Here is an 18,335-nt window from a genome sequence, read left to right as displayed (position 1 = left end):
TACGCACATTTTTGCTTTACATAAACTAAATTGTGTGTCTGAGTATGACATTACACTCGTTACTAAAGCCTCTTGCAAATTTTGACCCACTTCCACTTACCGGAAGTGGTAATGTACCTGAATTGTTCGCCAAAATAAAATTATCATGGCAAACTTTTTGTTCAGGCAGCTGCAGAGTCTGAATGTTTTAACTTTAGTTTTATAATAACTGTTCAATATTTTACTCATTTTAATTTGATCTGTTGTCGATGGTTCTTTAATAGACATAATATCATCCTTGTCTTGCGGTTTACTCCTCAAATATCCATCCCCATATCTGAGTATACGTGAAAGTCGAGGGGAGAGCACTCCCTATTTTTTTAATTTCATAAACGACCCGCCAATTGTTCAACGATAAAATTAAATTAAATAATCTCGCTCCATCCTATATTTCAGAACGTCTTTCACCGTACACTCCAAATCGTAACCTTAGATATTCAAAGGAGGGTCTGCTTAGAATTCCAAGAGCTAAACTTAACAGAAGTGGTGAGGCGGGCGGGTGGCCTTCTGCTGTTACGCACATAAAATCTGGAATAGCTGACCGATAGAAAGTCGCCAGGCTAATACGGTGGAGCACTTTAAACAAACTGCTAAAAACTCCTTACTTTAACACGGCTTACTCAGAGCTTCATTTGAGTTTAATCCTGATATTCTGTATATGCATTTCATTATCATTTTTATCATGGCTCCACAATCCGTACTCGCCCCTACTTTCTCTGCTGTTCTTTTTCCGGTTTTCTGTGCCCCCACCACCTGATCAAAGTTCCATGATGTCCCTACATTGATGGACTGAAGGCCAGAGGTCCACATGACCATCATCATCAAGTTCTTCCATGTGAAGCCTGAATACAATGAGGGCTGATTAGGCATTCTACCTAACATAAATGACCTCAGAGGGGGCTGGGTGGTCTCAGACCCCCTGCAGATTTTGTTTTTTTGTTTCGTTTTTTCCGTCCTCCCTGGCCATTGGACCGTACTCTTATTCTATGTTAATTAGTATTGCCTAGTTTTATTTCTAATCTTTCTTCATCCTGTAAAGCACTCTGAGCTCCATGGTTTGTATGAAAATGTGTTCTAGAAATAAATGGTGGTGGTGTTGTTGATAGAAGAACAATTTAAAAGAAAACGAACAAAACAAACGGTGCACAGCCACCAGCAAAGGTTCAAAGAGTCTACAAAAATGGGACAGCAAGGAAGGCCGTCTACTACGACAGGAAAACCTTCAATAAAGCACTGGGGGTGGGCGTTGGGTGTTTGGGGGGTTTCATTCCAAGCTAGCGTTCCGCCCAGAGTGGAGGTTACGACCAGGAGCAACATCAATTCGTAGATGTCATCCCATCAAAGCAGTGACAGCAACTTCAAGCACATCGCGGCCTCAGCTGTCAGCAGGATGAGCCTGGTGCCAAAGATCCGTGAAAGCCTTTCTCTTGTCGGAGAGACACGCCTGTCCGTGTGTAAAGGGTTCTTTCTTGTGAGGATTTGTTATAAATAATAACAGCAAGGGGGGGGGGGGGGGGGAAGAAAAACACACCTTATGCTTCGATGACAGCAAACCTCGGAAAATCCATACCATTAAAAACGGGGGAAAAAAAAAAAAAAAAAAAAGGGATTTAAGAGCACAAAAGACGGCGTTCAGCGGAGGTTTAAAGCCTCCGACTTTTTTCTAAAACGCTAATCTCTTCCCCAACAGAACGCGGCCTGGTAATTCTATACAAATGGACTCGCTGACAATAGCCAGGGGTTGCAAACGGTTGACGGTGAGCAGGGCGAGGGGCTTACGGGTGCAAGGAGGTGACGAGGTTTAAGGGCATGAAATGTTGTCGGGGGCTGGGGGAGGCCACTTACAGGGGGACCAGTCTAGGCGGTGCATTGGGGTAGGGTGGGTGGGGGGTGCGGGGCAGACTCCATTAATGTACACCAACACGGATCAAATCAGAAAAACGCAGCCCTTTTTTTAAATTGGGTTTTGTCTCCTGTTCAGTCAGGTAGAAAGGCAAGTCAGTTTAACGAGACCAGTTGGTGAAGTGCGGTCAGAAAACAACTGAAGTCCAACTTCATCAAAATCCTCACACTGGCACTGGTGAAGTTTAGGGCAGATTTCAAAATCCTCCTAACATATAAAGCCTTAAATGGCCGAGGTCTGGCTTACTTATCATGACTTGCAAACCTGAGCACACATTAACATCTCAAGATGGCACTCTGTTTGTGATTCCAAGGATTAATAAAATAACAGCAGGAGGTTGATGTTTTAGTTCCAGTAACCTACCCCACTAAACTGTGGACTTGTGTACCTGCTACTAAAAGAGATGCCCCTTCAATCTCAGCTTTCAAATCCCAGCAGGAGACTCACAACTTCAGTTTCGCACACCCTGACTAGAGCTGCTGATAGTTAGAATTTGTTCCTCACTCTCTCCTATTCTGTTTCTCTTCTCGGTACTCAAATGTGGCACTTGGTGCCAATGCCCACCTGCCAGGTTGTTCTGCCTGCTTAAGGTGAAGTCATCTCTGATGGAGGATCACAGGAATTGCTGGGTAGAGGGGTCATTTCATCAGATTGGCTGACTCAGCTGTGGAATGACCAATAAGGGGAGGCAGCTTGATGGCCGAGGTCTCCAGGACTCAGAACAAATCCAAATCCTATTATGGGATATCATCTACTGTTGTATTCTGTTCCGTACTTGTAATATTTTTTAATACTAATATATAGAGGATGACTTGTGTTCTGTTCTGTGTATTGTATTGACACCCCCTTTTTTTTTTGACACCCACTGCACACCCAGCCTACCTGAAAAGGGGTCTCTTTTTGAACTGCCTTTCCCAAAGTTTCTTCCGTTATTTCCCTAAAAGAGTTTTTCTTTGTCTTCTTAGAGTCAAGGCTGGGGGGCTGTCAAGAGGCAGGGCCTGTTAAAGCCCATCGTGGCACTTCTTGTGTGATTTTAGGGTTACACACAAATTAATTGTATTGTATCAAAATGTCAAAACCGAAAAACACTAAACGTGATCAAATTACAGGGTGGCACAGGGAAACAGGAAATTTTGGAACGAGGTGTTGGCGACCCTGGTGGGCATTGGCAGGTGTTTGAGACCAACACAACCTCGTTTAGAGCCCCTTTGCCATGAGTTATAATGGAGGAGTGGAGTGGTGCGCAACAAGCGAGCGTTCGCTGTGAAAGCCTTTTATAAGAAGGGTGATGGTGGGACTGCGGCACAAAGGGAATTACCAGTTAGGACAGCACAATCGTGTCCCATTACAACACGGGTACATAACTTCACAGAAACGGGTTCAGCCGTAAAGAGAAGAAGTCCCCAGGTGGAGCCGCTTTGCATACGGCCTGGCAATCGATGGCGGCTATTTGACGAATGTTTGGAAGGCGTGTCATTTTATGCAATGGTGACATTCCATGGCTTCCAAGATCCCCAGATCTCACTTTTTGGGAATCCCCCCCCCCCCCCCCGGGGACATCTTAAAAGCCAATTGTACCGCACATGTCCTGCAACCATTGCTGAACTAAAAAGGAGGACTGAAGTGGAAATCACTGGCTGGCCTTCCTCTTGACATGTTAACGTCGAGCGATGCAGAATGTGACTGTCAGAATGTGTACAGAGAAATGGACGACACCTCTGTGATGTTTTGTACAAAACATAAAACGAATATTGAATGATTATTGATTATCAATGTTAACTGCATATCCTGTACAATCCACTTCATCATTAAATGTATTTCGTAATGTGTTTATTCGTGCATTGAAAATTTCCCATTTCAATGCACCACCCTGTATAAAATGTATTGCAAAATAACAGGGAGCCCGAAACACTAAACACGCAAAGCTAACGCAAGTATGAGGCGCGTCTTGAACCTGCGCTCTCGGACAACCAGCAAAGCAAGCGACAGAATGGTTTGTGTTTATGTGGTGCTCAGACAGCGAAGAACTTGCATATCCTTAGTGTTGGAATACCCACGCCGTGACCTCCGAGGACCCGCCCATAACAACGGGCACCCAACAGCACGGTGAATATGTACAATTACTGGTAAATGAACAATTCCTAACAGTGAGTGGCCTCTCTTCAGCTGAACTGGTGGTGTGATGGACACGGGACTAAGGTGGACATTTTGAGATTGTTATTCGATAATATCTCGGAGGTAACCTCCAAAACTGGACCTCAAGCTGATGAACCGTCAAGAAACAAAGCATACAAATAAGAGAAGAAAGCTCATCAGTGGAGAGCCTCGGGGGTCTCTCCTTGGTCAGCTGTTACTTCGGATTTCTATGAATGGCATTCATTCATTAATTCACTTGTGAAATGCGCAGGTGACACGGCCTGGGCAAACATCTGGAAAATGTGGGATAATGGAGAAAAATAAAAAAGTGTAAAGTGCTACATGTGGGCAAGAGGAACGTCAATTATAAACACATAAGGGGAGGGCAACAGGAACGTCAAATATCACACACGAGGGGAGACACTGGCCTCCGGGAAGCAACATCTGAAAAAGGATTTAGACGTTTGTGTTGACACAGCATTGTCAAAGTCCAAGCAAAGTGCAGAAGCGACTGAAAAGGGAATTTCAATGTTAAGTTATATTTTACAAACTACTGAATATAAATTGAGGCATGCTATGAGTCGACTATATAACACACCAGCGAGACCACATTTGGGTCACTGCGCTACAAAAAAAAAAAAAAAAAAGAGACATAGCAGCACTGGAAGCCGTACAGAGAAGATGCACCCCAGGACTTCAGGACATGTCGTGCTGTGACCAGACTCCGAGAGTTAAACCTGATTGGTCTGAGAAGAGGAGACTGTGGGGAGACCTCATCCAAGTCTTCACAAGCCTCAAAAGGCAACGATAAAGCAGATCAGCACAATTCTTTCAGCTTAACGGTGAATCGTGTGCTCAAGGACACCAGGTGGAGATTAAAGGGAAGGACATTTAGGACTGAAGACAGGATGCAATTCTTTATGCAAGGAGTTATGGGAATCTGGAACAAACTACCAAGACATAGAGTGGAAGCAGAAAACTTGGACAACCTCTGTGAAGGATGCGGATGAGACACAGAGAGCGTAGCCATTAGTAAGCTCAATGGACTGAATGGTCGCATTGTCACATTTCTTATGTATGTTCTCAAATGACGTGACGACGTGTGTGTGTGTGTGTGTGTGTGTGTGTGTATCTCACCGTACTCTGGACATGTGACAGTATGACTGCTGAGTGCTGATGACCACCACATTCCAGAAGATTCCACGTCGAGTCTCCAATTACTCACCTCCTACTGGGTAATGAGGAACAGGAGAAACCAAAAAGTCGAGCTTGTCCTTCAGATCATCTTCGTTCTCCTGCTGCCACTGCAGGCCGACTCTGCTCCAGTAGTCGAGTGCCAGATGCCTGCAGTTGGAGACACAAACAGCCCATCAGAAGTCTTCTTTTCGCCTAATTTTGCTATTTAAATAAACCATTAAAATGAAAAACAAATCCTCACCTAATTTCTGGTATTTCATCATTCAGGCTGCTAAGAAGCAGTGGAATTAGCTTATGAAAGTATGAGTACCGATCTCGAAGTTTCAAAAGCCAACTGCCGACGACGTTGGTAACGGCCTGTCGAACCTAAAAACACAAAGTGCATCGTCAAATACACATAGGGGTCCACCGCACACACATTCTTCAGAGGACGCCATCTTTGTGTAATGCACCGATACTCCAAGTCTGTAGACTGGGGGCCACTTTTGGAAAGGGTATGCGTCTAACTTGCAATTACAGGTCAAATTCCATGAGAATGAAGTGCATGGGACAGAAAGAAAAAGCACAGTGTTCTAGCTTTACACCCTGCATACGCACGTTTCTGCTCAGATTTGTAAACGGGTGGCACCCTGCCTCAAAGCAGTGCTACTATTTAACTTCAAACAATGCTACCATGTACAGTGTCCTTTTCTATTTCATATTCGCACTCGTACACTGAAATTGCATTTCGTTTATATAGGTTATATAGTTTACTGTCAAATAATGCAGAGTACGCGACACGTGTTTCGCCCTTATTTGGGCTCATCAGGCGTACACACTCCACCGCAGTAAACTATGTAACAGTCTATGATTTGCTTCTCGCAACTGAGAGGGCCCCATGGTGGATGTTTGCAGACTGGCAGACCAACCACATGCATTACCTGGTAGGTAACCACCCATACAATCAGATCAAGATTCAGACTACGAATGCTATGAATGTAATTACTCCGATCTCCAGGCTGTCAAATAAACGAAACACATGCCGTGGCGCATTGTAAAGAGGCTTCGCTTCCGACGCTGACGTCCGAGGTTCGATCCCCAAGAGGGGATGCAGTGGAGATATATATCTACATCTCTAAATATCTCTCTCTATATCTCTAGATATAAATATACCTGCATGGAGAGCTCCTTTGACCGCATGTTGTCTGTTCACAGCAAAATCTTCCACATGCAAGCACCACACCTCAAATCAACTCCAGGCCTTTTATCTGCTTAATTGATAAATGACAGAACGACGGACTTGCCCACACCTGCCCATGAAATTGTCCAATTACTTTTGAGCCCCTGAAATGAAGGGATTGTGTTGAAAAAATGCTTTAGTTGCCTCACATTTTTATGCAATCGTTTTGTTCACCCCACTGAATTAAAGCTGAAAGTCTGCACTTCAACTGCATCGGAGTTGTTTCATTTCAAATTCATTGTGGTCATGTACAGAACCAAAATGAGAAAAAAGTTGTCTCTGTCCAAATATTTATGGACCTAACTGTATGTATGTATATATATATATCTATATCTATCTATCTATATTTATCTATCTATCTATATATTACACACACACACACACACACACACACACACAGCACACTGCTATAAAGGCACCTTCAGAGAATGAACCGAAAGTGGACCTTGCAACATGACAATGACGGTCATTATTACATTCATGTGACTTCATTTTGTAAATTCTAGCTCCAGACCTCTACTCTCAGGTCCTTCTATCGAGCATTCGAATGTCGCTGTTGCTTGTGTTTCTAGGGTCATGCCTTCAGGAGTCACAACCCTTGCAATGAGATGAAAGGTCAGCTGGGGGCTCCTCTCGTTATCCAATCTGTGGATACAACAAAATGGGTTCTTTGCTTTTGTGCTTCTCGCAAGTTTCGTTCAGCTTGACCTCTTGTTAAGTTTTGGTAGCAAAGTTAATATTCATTTGTTTTGGTTTCATTTTGTTATGCACTTCCCGTTAGCTCAGTTGTCTCTCTCACCTCCACGTCCCGTTTCCGAGTTTTAAAACGTCATACTGGCCTTTCATGCCAGCCCCTCTATTGGTACTCCTTTAACCGGACTGCTTTCTTACTCAGGCCTCTCGTTTGCCTTTTTTCACGGCAATAAAGCTGCTCATTTTACCTGCGGTGCGTCATCGAAAAGGCGCTGGGCAAGATGTGAAATTACGTCGTCCACCGACTTGCCGCTCCCACACTGGATCACCGTTCCCGTTGCCATAATGACAGCCACCCGGACCCGTGAATGCTGGTGTGAAATGGTCTGCATTAAAGGCTTGATGAGGGACTCTGACTGCATGTGAAAGTGCTCTGCAAAAAAAAATAAATAAAAACACATAAATAAATAAAAGATGTATAATGAAGGGAAGAGTGGAAAGTAGCTGTAATATGACAGACAACTTCAAGAACATGCACGGCCACAGTTCACTCCAAATCTTCATTTGAGGCATGCCGAGAGTGCAGGAGAAGACCCTTCTCAAGAGCCCACAAGGAGTCAGCCCAGGCCAGCAGGTCACATGACTGGGTGGTCCCATTCCAGGCAAATGTCAAGTATAAAGGGGAAGTAGAAAGTGCCACAATGGGCCAAGATGCTGCACCAGGCCAGCACCCACCACCCTTTGGTAAATGGCATTGATTTGCTCACCGGCTATTTGGTACCATTAGGAGGACCCCACTGTGCCAGAGGGAGGGATGACTACTTGGTCTGAAACTGAAAAATAAAACCATCCACGACATCTGGTTCAGTCTTGTCTCTGTGCTTACCTGACTGCCCCCTAGTGGCCACACTATACCATACCCAGGAGCACAAACTGTGGAAGACAAAATTTGATCTGAGGCAGCCACAGCACCTCCAGCTACTGGAAGACAGAGGAGAAGGTACGAGCAGTGCCACGACATCCACTCCCAAACCCTCTGCCCATGTCAGTCAAGCTCAAACCCCGCCTCCAGAGTTACTAGAAACACGTGGACCCCAGCATCAAGAGGCAGGTCTACATGAGCCTCACTAACCCAGTGACTCACAGAAACCCGGTCTCTCTGATGCCATGGAGACCCTCACTCCAGTTGGAGAAACCCCCTTAAACGAGGTAGATTTCTCTCCAATTATCTGGCGGTGTAAACCCTTAACCAGGTTACTGTTGAGGATTTAGTCGACTGCGCGTGTCAGGCTGTACTTCACACACGCCGTCATCAGCGGCCACAGGTAATAAATATTATCTTATCACATTAGTCCTCACCTCCTGGCTGAAATACTCTGCCTCAACATTTCAGAAATCGCTACATTTAGGTTGATGAGCTGAATGTATCGAGCTAAACTTGGCAACACGATTAGTAAAAGTGACGCGTATTACGTACTCCGTCTACCATTTAAAGTGACGAGTAACTGAACACAATTATCTTCTTTGAGTAAAAATACCCACATTGCTATTAGGCCAGCAGTGGTGGGTGTGTGCCAAGGAGCCCACATAGCAGTATGCCAGCCTTTGCAGGGCTCAGTTGCCAAGCGGAAAAGAGTGTGTGACGTGTGATCGCCTAACAGCGCCCTAGAAATCCAGTGTTAGTTTGACTAAACATGGCGCCATGTTCTTCTTTCCGACGAGGACGTTGAACTCTTTTTTCTCGTATATGAAGCGTAGGATGTCGAGATTTTGATGAATCTCCACGTTTTAGACTTCCCAGAGTCTGAAAATACCATTTTTGGAATTATGTCTGTGTGTGTGTGCGTCTGTCTGTGTGTAAACACGATAACTTGAGGACACTTTCACTTCGGTCAACCAAATTTTGCATATGAGTATTTGGTACAAAATGTCGATCTCAATCAACTTTTGAGTTATTTCCGCTAACCAGAAGTGGTCCTTTATCTTTTATTCATGCGGCTGCAGAGTCCAATTTACTCAACTTTTCTTTCCTAAGAATTGTTCAATATATTATTCATTGGATTTGATTTGTTGTTGATGGCTCTTTAATGTCCATCATATAACAATCTAACGCTTGACTTGCGGTTTACTCCTCAAATATCCATCTCCACATCAGAGTATACGAGAAAGTCGAGGGGAGAGCACTCCCGGTTTTTTGCTGCCGCGTCAAAGGAGAGTTCCAGAATACAACTTGCCCATCCCACTTATAACAAATCCACTTTCTGCCGTAACGGGGTCACTCACCTGAACCCGGGTGTGTGTGTGACTTTGGGTGCCTCTTGACGTTTCCCTCATATCGGTGTACACATTGGTCAGACTTTGCTCCGTTTTCCTTGTATTTTAAACTTGAATATCCCAATGTTAATAATAATTGGGGACGCCAAGTCAATCCTACGCGAGTGACCCAGCACTTGCGGTCTCCACATCCCAGATCCCGGCCTACTCGCACCTTCAGTCTGTGTCACCTAAGAAGTGCAGCTCAGGTGAGTGGGGGACTCCCACCCAGGCCTGTTTCCAAACTGCTGAAGGCCTGTGCGTTGGAGCTGGGGAGTCCTCTACAGAGCATCTTCAACCTGAGCCTGGAACAGGGGAGAGTCCCGAGGCTTTGGAAAACATCTTGCATCGCCCCAGTCCCAAAGGTATCTCGTCCAGGTGAGCTAAATGACTTCCAGCCTGTCGCTCTGACGTCACATGTGATGAAGACCATGGAGAGGCTGCTGCTTCACCACCTGAGGCCACAGGTTCAACACGCCCTCGACCCTCTGCAGTTTGCATACCAGGAGAAGGTGGGAGTGGAGGATGCCATCATCTATATGCTACACCGATCCCTCTCCCACTTGGACAGAGGCAGTGGTGCTGTAAGAATCATGTTTCTGGACTTCTCTAGCTCCTTCAACACCATCCAACCTCTGCTCCTCAGGGACAAGCTGACAGAGATGTCTGTGGACTCTCTTACAGACAGACCTCAATATGTGCGTCTCGGGAACTGCAGGTCTGACATTGTGGTGAACACCACAGGGGACTGGACTTTCTCTTGTCCTGTTCAGCCATCGGACTTCCAATACAACTCGGAGTCCTGCCACGTGCAAAAGTTCACTGACGACACTATCGTGGGCTGCATCAGGAGTGAGCAGGAGGAGGAGTATAGGAATAGTATAGTAGTATAGTATAGGAACCTCATCAAGGACTTTGTTAAATGGTGCCACTCAAACCACCTACAACTGAACACCAGAAAAACCAAGGAGCTGGTGGTGGATTTTAGGAGGCCCAGGCCCCTCATGGACCCCGTGATCATCAGAGGTGACTGTGTGCAGAGGGTGCAGACCTATAAATACTTGGCAGTCCAGTCCAATTTATCATCCAGCTGCACTCCCAATACTGATGCTCTGTGTAAGAGAGGACAGAGCCGACTATACTTCCTTAGAAGGCTGGCGTCCTTCAACATCTGCAATAAGATGCTGCAGATGTTCTATCAGACGGTTGTGGCGAGCGCCCTCTTCTACGCGGTGGTGTGCTAGGGAGGCAGCGTAAAGAAGAAAGACGCCTCACGCCTGGACAAACTGGTGAGGAAGGCAGGCTCTATTGTTGGCATGGAGCTGGACAGTTTGGCATCCGTGGCAGAGCGACGGGCGCTGAGCAGACTCCTGTCAATCATGGAGAATCCACTGCATCCACTGAACAGGATCATCTCCAGACAGAAGAGCAGCTTCAGCGACAGACTGCTGTCACCATCCTGCTCCACTAACAGACTGAGGAGATTGTTCCTCCGTCACACTATGTGACTCTTCAGTTCCACTCAGGGGGGTAAACAGTAACTTTGTATAATGTTAACGTCTGTATACCTACATTGTTATCAGTATGCTGCTGCTGCTGGAGTATGTGAATTTCCCCTTGGGATTAATAAAGTATCTATCTATCTAGACACCCTGACCTTGACCACGAGAACTGAAACTCCGAGTCTCCGGCAGGTACATCTGCAGTGCGCTATATGAGGCACGCAGGGTCTCGGGCACTCGAGGCCCACCTCTCCAACTCGCCAGCACGCCGTGATTTCGAGCGCAGGTAATTTGACTTTCCTCTCCCGAGCACAAGACTGCACCTGTCAGCCAAGCTTCACTTACGCTGGCACTGCCAAGACTTGACTGTTTTCTTTTCAATTAGCCAGCGCCGTAAACGCTGCGCTCTCCAAACCCTCCATTTGGGGTTTAACTCTGCGATTACCGCATTTTGACCCGTTTATTTCCTAAAGCGCTTTGATTGAACTAAATGACAGGGAAAGCGACAGAAAATGATAGAGTAATCAGTCCAGGACTTTGTCCCGTGTTTTCAAGCCCAGCTGAGTTTTCTTTCAACTTGGCACCCCTGGCCGACTGCTCAGAGGGTCCCAAACACACATCAAATCCTTCAGGCCTCTGCTCTCGGCACAGCTGGGCGCAGGCGGCCGATCCGACGGGAGCGAATGTGTCAGGCGGGCGGCTTTGTTAGCATTTCAGATGTCATTAATCCAAACACCTGTACAGTTCTGCCGGAACGCCTGCCAGGACGCTTTCAAAGAGCTGGCTAGTCTTATCCTGACTGTGAAGCGGGTGCATTCCTGACACTGTCAAAATAAAAGAGTTGGCACAGTGCTCGCTGGTCCTGTCCTGAACGCCGGCTGGCGCTCCGTGCCAAGTCACAGCACACAGTTGGCAGCTTAACTTCAGTCACAAAAGGAACCATTAGAGAAAACAGGGGATTACTGGGAGCAGTCGGGCGCAACACAAAATGTAAAGACATGGGGCCGGGGGGCTCAACACAAAATGAAAGCTCTGGAGTCGCACCTAATCCAGCTGTTTACACAGAGGGTGGGTGAGCCTTGCTCTATATAGCGCCTTGCAGAACCAGAACAGACCAACAACTCTAAGCAGGCTGTGAAGGGCAGCACTGGGGCACACCTGGCACATGGCAGTGTTTCTGTTTTCTGGTCACCCCATCACACTTCTTTGGGGTCACGGTCCCGAGGGTCTCACTTGCTTTAGCGGTTGCCATATTGTTGTGTACAGACGAGCGTGAAATTCTTACTTCATTTACAGAACCCGCGTGCAGCACATCACCACAGTCAGTGGGCAGAACTGCCTCGCAGTTGTCCAGACAGATGTGACAGGCAGGTCCATGTTACCGTGGCACAATAACTCATTCAAAGCAAGAGGTGCCAATTATAACCCACAGCCACGGTGACCCTCCTTTGATGGAGCTGGAGGTTTACTTTCATATAAAATAGAAACCGGCATTTACCATCAGAAAAACTGGAAACCTCCGATTGTTAAAAGTTACATCGTGCCGGGGGGCTGCTGCAATGAGCCCACCAGGCGCCCGGTCTGCGTGTCAATTTCCTCACTTTTAACCGTTTGACTCCTTTGTTGTTGTCACAAGTGCAGAGCACTCCGTTAATTGAGATTAATATTTTTGGATTTTTATGCGCTTTGTTAATTCCTTAAGGGAAATCTTCTTTTAGCATGACCTTGGGGATGTCCGGGCGGGGGGGGGGGGGGGGGGGTTTGGGGGGTTGCATTGTTGTAGAGGGTGGGGGCTTTAAGAGCACAGGGCCAGCCATTGTACAGCACACCCCTGGAGCAATTCTCAGGTTAAGGGTCTTGCTTGAGGGCCCAACAGAGTAGGATCCCTTCCAGCAGCCTCCCAGGTGCCAGTCTGCAGATCCTTAGCCACTGAGGTACCACCGTAACAGAAGTGGTCCCTAGAGAAACATGGACCCCTTTAAGGAGTTGTAGTGACAGTCCTCGAGTAGCCCCTCAGTGCAGAATGCCCGAGGGGGGGTTGAAGGTGGCTACTTAGCTGAGGTGTCCAGTTTTGTTTTTTCACAAATTGAAGCCCCTCCGTTGTAAGCTGAATTCATGGACAGTTCCTGATGGCTTCCATTTCTGTTTAAGCCTCGTCTGTGTGTGTTTTAACAAATCTGTATTTTTACGTGTGCTAGTTCTGTATTTAGTAATAAGTATAATCTGGGAGCTGGGTGCTGAAGGGCGCTATACGAAAAACCTAACTGTACTGTCACGGCCAAGAGGAGCAGTGTCACATTACAAGGAAAGGACCGTTGACTTCTGGATGCAATAAGCCATTTTGGGGGTCTTTATCAAAAGGTGACCTCACATCTGTCCACTCATCCATCCTCCTAATCCTGCGTCACAAGGGAAGCTGGAGCCAATCACTGGGCGCAAGGCAGGAGCAACACCTGGGCAGGGTGCCAGTCCAGCACAGGGCACACAAACACTCATCGGGGGCCCATCCACCCAACTCACACTTCTGTTGGCGAAAATCAGAAAAGGAAAACCACACGGACACGGGGAGCACATGAGAACTCCACACAGGAAGCTCCCGGAAAGTGAACCGCTACCGCTGTGCCCCCCTCGTGCTGTCACTGCATATTAGTGCTCTTCACTGATGTCTGTAGTGCTAGGGTGTTGTACCGTGTCAGCCATTATGAATGCAGTGACAAGTCAAGCAAAATGACCCCCCTGGATTGGCAAACTGAACAGATTACAATATGCGAGCTTTCAAGGCAACTCGGGCCCCTTCTTCGGGCAGGATGAGTGGCCTCCAAAGCTGGCATATTGTAATCTTTTTAGTTTGCCAATGAAAGGGGTCATTTTGTTTGACTTCTCATTACATTCTTCATTGAGAAAAACGGGTTGACTGGGTACCAAAAAAAAAAAAAGAATGATGCCCAACAAATGGGGTTATTCCAAGTTAAATCAACCAACGGCCCACACATCTGGAAAAGTGACCAGTTAGGAGACCCCCTGTAAATATCTTTGCTGCAAGATCAATACTTTCCAAGACACAGCCAAATTTGTGAGGGGAGAGGGGGTCCCATTTGGGGTACAGGGATACATTAATTGGTATCGTATGGGGTGAAATTAAAACATTTGGTCCAGATGACCCTACACGGTCAAAGCAGCCCCTTGAAATTGACCAAAATGGAGTCGGAGTTTTTGGCTTAGCTAAGTCTAGGCCTCAGAAACACACATTTGTAACCAACACAGACTTTGGATTTTTAAGACTAGAGGGCTTCACCTGCTGCTCGGCCTGCGCTACGTGCCAGCCACTTCATGTCTCTGCCGCTCATGTGCGTGGATTTCACTTTCACCAAATAACAAATCTTTGAATTCTCGCAGATCGGCCTCTTCATTGGGAAGAAACTGATGGCAATATGAATTAAATGATCTACAAGTCTCTGACAAAGTTTAAATCTGAACAATATATTCGATCTCTTTGCACTGTTCTGCTATTTCACTGAGTAATAATTTCCATTTGTTTGCGCTAATGCGATCTTTACTATCATTTTTTGAGACTTTCGAATCTTCGTACTTCCATTATCTCTTATGTGTACTGCGCCAATGTTTTTGAATTGTTTACGATGTTCTACTTTGTCATCTACTCTTTGCCTTTTGTTTCCAGCCCCAGGCCCCATGGTTAAATCTCTGGGCACAAAGTCTCGTCTCACAGGACGTGAAAGTGTCTCTCTAAAAATGTCTCGCCCCAGGATTTTTTTATTATAATAGAGAGATAACTATATGGTGTGGCGGATGGCCGGGATGCCCCTGTGATGGAAGGATTGGGGGGGGGAGAGATAGATAGATAGATAGATAGATAGATAGATAGATAGATAGATAGATAGATAGATAGATAGATAGATAGATAGATATAGATAGAGATAGATAGAGATAGAGATAGAGATAGAGATAGAGATAGATAGATAGATAGATACTTTATTAATCCCAAGGAGAAATTCCCATACTCCAGCAGCATCATACTGATAACAATATTAAATTAAAGAGTGATAACAATGCAGGTATACAGACAGACAGTAACTTTGTATAATTTTAACGTTTACCCCCCCGGGTGGAATTGAAGGGTCACATAGTGTGGTGGAGGAGTGATCTCCTCAGTCTGTCAGTGGAGCAGGACGGTGACAGCAGTCTGTCTCTGAAGCTGCTCCTCTGTCTGGAGATGATCCTGTTCAGTGGATGCAGTGGATTCTCCATGATTGACAGGAGTCTGCTCAGCGCCCGTCTCTCCGCCACAGATGTCAGACTGGTCAGCTTCATGCCAACAACAGAACCTGCCTTCCTCACCAGTTTGTCCAGGCGTGAGGCGTCCCTCTTCTTTATGCTGCCTTCCCAGCACACCACCACGTAGAAGAGGGCACTCACCACAACCATCTGATAGAACATCTGTAGCATCTTATTGCAGATGTTGAAGGTCGCCAGCCTTCTAAGGAAGTATAACCGGCTCTGTCCTTTCTTACACAGAGCATCAGTATTGGCAGTCCAGTCTAATTTATCATCTATAGAATGGATGGAGAAGACATATTCAGGGCAATACCTCCCTCGGAACAAGAGGGCAACCCCCCCCCCGAATTGCATTGGGCCATGGGCTTGGAAACTCAACCCTGCTGGAGCCCGTGGCCACCACCAGGGGGCGCCTGGACAGTTCCACCACACCCAGAAGTGCTGCCAGAAGAGGATCTGGGAACACATGGAGTAATTCTGAGGGCCCTTAAAGCACTTCCGCTGGAAGATCAGAGTGCCCCTGGAGCACTGGCGGGTGTGCTATAAAGGAGGCCGCCTCACGGTGTTCACGGAGCCAGAGTCGGGAGGTGGAGGGTAAAGCTTGCAGGGCGAGGAGAGGAGACGACAGAAGAGAGAGAAAGAAAGAAGGGAAGGGACTGAGCAGTACTGTGTGCTGCGCTACGACGTGGGGAGTAGAGCTGCCCCACAAGAAAATAAAACACCTGTGTAGTTCCACCCCTAAATGACTGACAGACTAATCGGACAAACTAGAGTCTCTGGTGTGATGAACCCAATATCAGACGGTTATCACTCATCACCCGTGTAACGTCACTCCAATGGTGAAGCGCGGTGGCGGGCACATCAAGGACTGGGGGACTAGACGGGCTGGAGGGGAAGCTGAATGGGACAAAGTACAGAGGTACCCTTAATGAAATCCTTCTATGAGAGCTTTGGAGCTCAGACTGGGCCAAAGGTTCACAAAGAAAATGCAACACCTCTTCTTCTTCTTTCTGCTGCCATTAGAGGTTGCCACAGTGGATCATCTTCTTCAATATCTTTCTGTCCCCTGCATCTTGCTCTGTTACTCCCATCACCTATATGTCCTCTCTCACCACATCCATAAACCTTCTCTTAGGCCTTCCTCTCCTCCTCTTACCCATCAGCTCTATCCTTAGCACCCTTCTCCCAATATACCTCTCATCTCTCCTCTGCATATGTCCAAACCAATGCAATCTCACCTCTCTGACTTTGTCTCCCAACCGTCCCACCTGAGCTGACCCTCTAATGTCCTCATTTCTAATCCTGTCCATCCTCGCCACACCCAATGCCAATCTTAGTATCTTTAACTCTGCCACCTCCAGCTCTGTCTCCTGTGCCACCGTCTCCAGCCCATATAACATAGCTGGTCTCACTACCGTCTTGTTGACCTTCCCCGTCACTCTTGCTGATACCCGTCTGTCACCAATCACTCCTGACTCTCTTCTTCACCTCTCTTCCACAATCCCCATCACTCTGTACTGTTGATCCCAAGTATTTAAACTCATCCACCTTCGCCAACTCTACTCCCCTCATCCTCACCATTCTACTGACCTCCCTCTCATTCACACACATATGTATTCTGTCTTGGTGGTCCTACTGATCTTCATTCCTCTCCACCTCTCCAGGGTCTCCTCAACCTGCTCCCTACTATGGCTACAGATCACAATGTCATCAGCAAACATCACAGTCCATGGTGACTCCTGTCTAATCTCGTCTGTCAGCCTGTCCATCACCATTTCAAATAAGAAAGAGCTCAGAGCCGATCCCTGATGTAATCCCACCTCCGTCACTCCCACCGCAGACCTCACCACCGTCACACTTCCCTCGTACATATCCTGTACAACTCTTACGTACTTCTCTGCCACTCCCGACTTCCTCATACAATACCACAGCTCCTCTCAGTCACCCTGTCATTTCCTTTCTCAGGTCCACAAAGAAGACACAATGCAACTCCTTCTGTTCTTCTCTAAACTTCTCCATCAACATCCTCAGAGCAAACATCACATCTGTGATGCTCTTTCTTGGCATGAAACCATCCTGCTGCTCACTGATCATCACCTCACTTCTTAACTGAGCTCCCACTACTCTTTCCCATAACTTCATGCTGTGGCTCATCAATTTTATCCCCCTGTAGTTACTACAGTCCTGCACAACCCCTTATTCTTAAATATCAGCACCAGTACACTACTTCTCCACTCCTCAGGCATCCTCTCATTTCCAAGATTCCATTAAACAATCTGGTTAAAAACTCCACTACCATCTCTCCTAAACACCTCCATGCTTCCATAGGTATGTCATTTGGACCAACGGCCTGTCCATTTTTCATCCTCTTCATCACTGTCCTTACATCCTCCTTGCTAATCCAGAGTGGCTAAAAGGGACAACTCTGTGAATGTCCTCGAGTTGCCCAGCAAGGGCCTGGACTTGAACCCAAACAAACACCTCCAGAAAATAGTAGTCCACTGATGGTCTCCATCCAGCCCGACAGAGCTTGAGGGGCTCTGCAGAGAAGAAGGGCAGAAAATCCCCAAGTGCCGGTCGGTGTGACACGCTTCAGACCCATGAAGACCCCCCTGGCTGGAATGGCTGCCAAAGGCTCTTCAGTTAAAGTGTAGAGTAAAGGGTCTCACTGCTTCTATTGAGGTGGGTTTTATTTGTAGCAAATCTGCCAAAAATGTCTAAACTTGCATTTTCTCTTTGTTACTCGGGGGTGTTGTGTGTTGCTTAAGGACGGAAAAAAACGGAATTGAAATGACTTTAGCACAAGGCTGCAACAGAACAAAAAGTGTAAAAGTGAAGGCGCTAGTTCACATTACATCACAACCCCATTGAAATCAATAAAAAATATCAATTCGCAATTAACTGAAACATCATAACGACACGTTGTTTGATATACAAGTGAAATGGTCTAAAAGGCTGAACATTTTAAATCGCTGTAACCGTGCAACTCTAGAATAGTTTCTGAACGCAACAAAAGTGGACTTTGCGCCGATTTAAATCT

At 46.5% G+C, this 18,335-nt stretch overlaps 1 protein-coding gene across 1 annotated transcript in view; it reads right to left on the bottom strand.

The window, feature by feature from the left end:
- LOC114660968 (dynein axonemal assembly factor 5-like) overlaps positions 1 to 18,335 on the bottom strand; it is a 68,625-nt gene that overhangs the window by 49,266 nt on the left and 1,024 nt on the right. Inside the window, exons 2-4 of the mRNA XM_051934112.1 lie at positions 7,436 to 7,620; positions 5,517 to 5,641; positions 5,304 to 5,422 (exon numbers count right to left, since the gene is read on the bottom strand). Of these exons, the coding sequence (XP_051790072.1) occupies positions 5,304 to 5,422; positions 5,517 to 5,641; positions 7,436 to 7,620 (429 nt within the window). The remainder of the gene's footprint in view (positions 1 to 5,303; positions 5,423 to 5,516; positions 5,642 to 7,435; positions 7,621 to 18,335) is intronic.

This window comes from Erpetoichthys calabaricus, chromosome 11 (genome assembly GCF_900747795.2).
Source record: "Erpetoichthys calabaricus chromosome 11, fErpCal1.3, whole genome shotgun sequence".
Classification (NCBI taxonomy): domain Eukaryota; kingdom Metazoa; phylum Chordata; class Cladistia; order Polypteriformes; family Polypteridae; genus Erpetoichthys; species Erpetoichthys calabaricus.
This window is presented reverse-complemented; position numbering and strand designations above follow the sequence as displayed.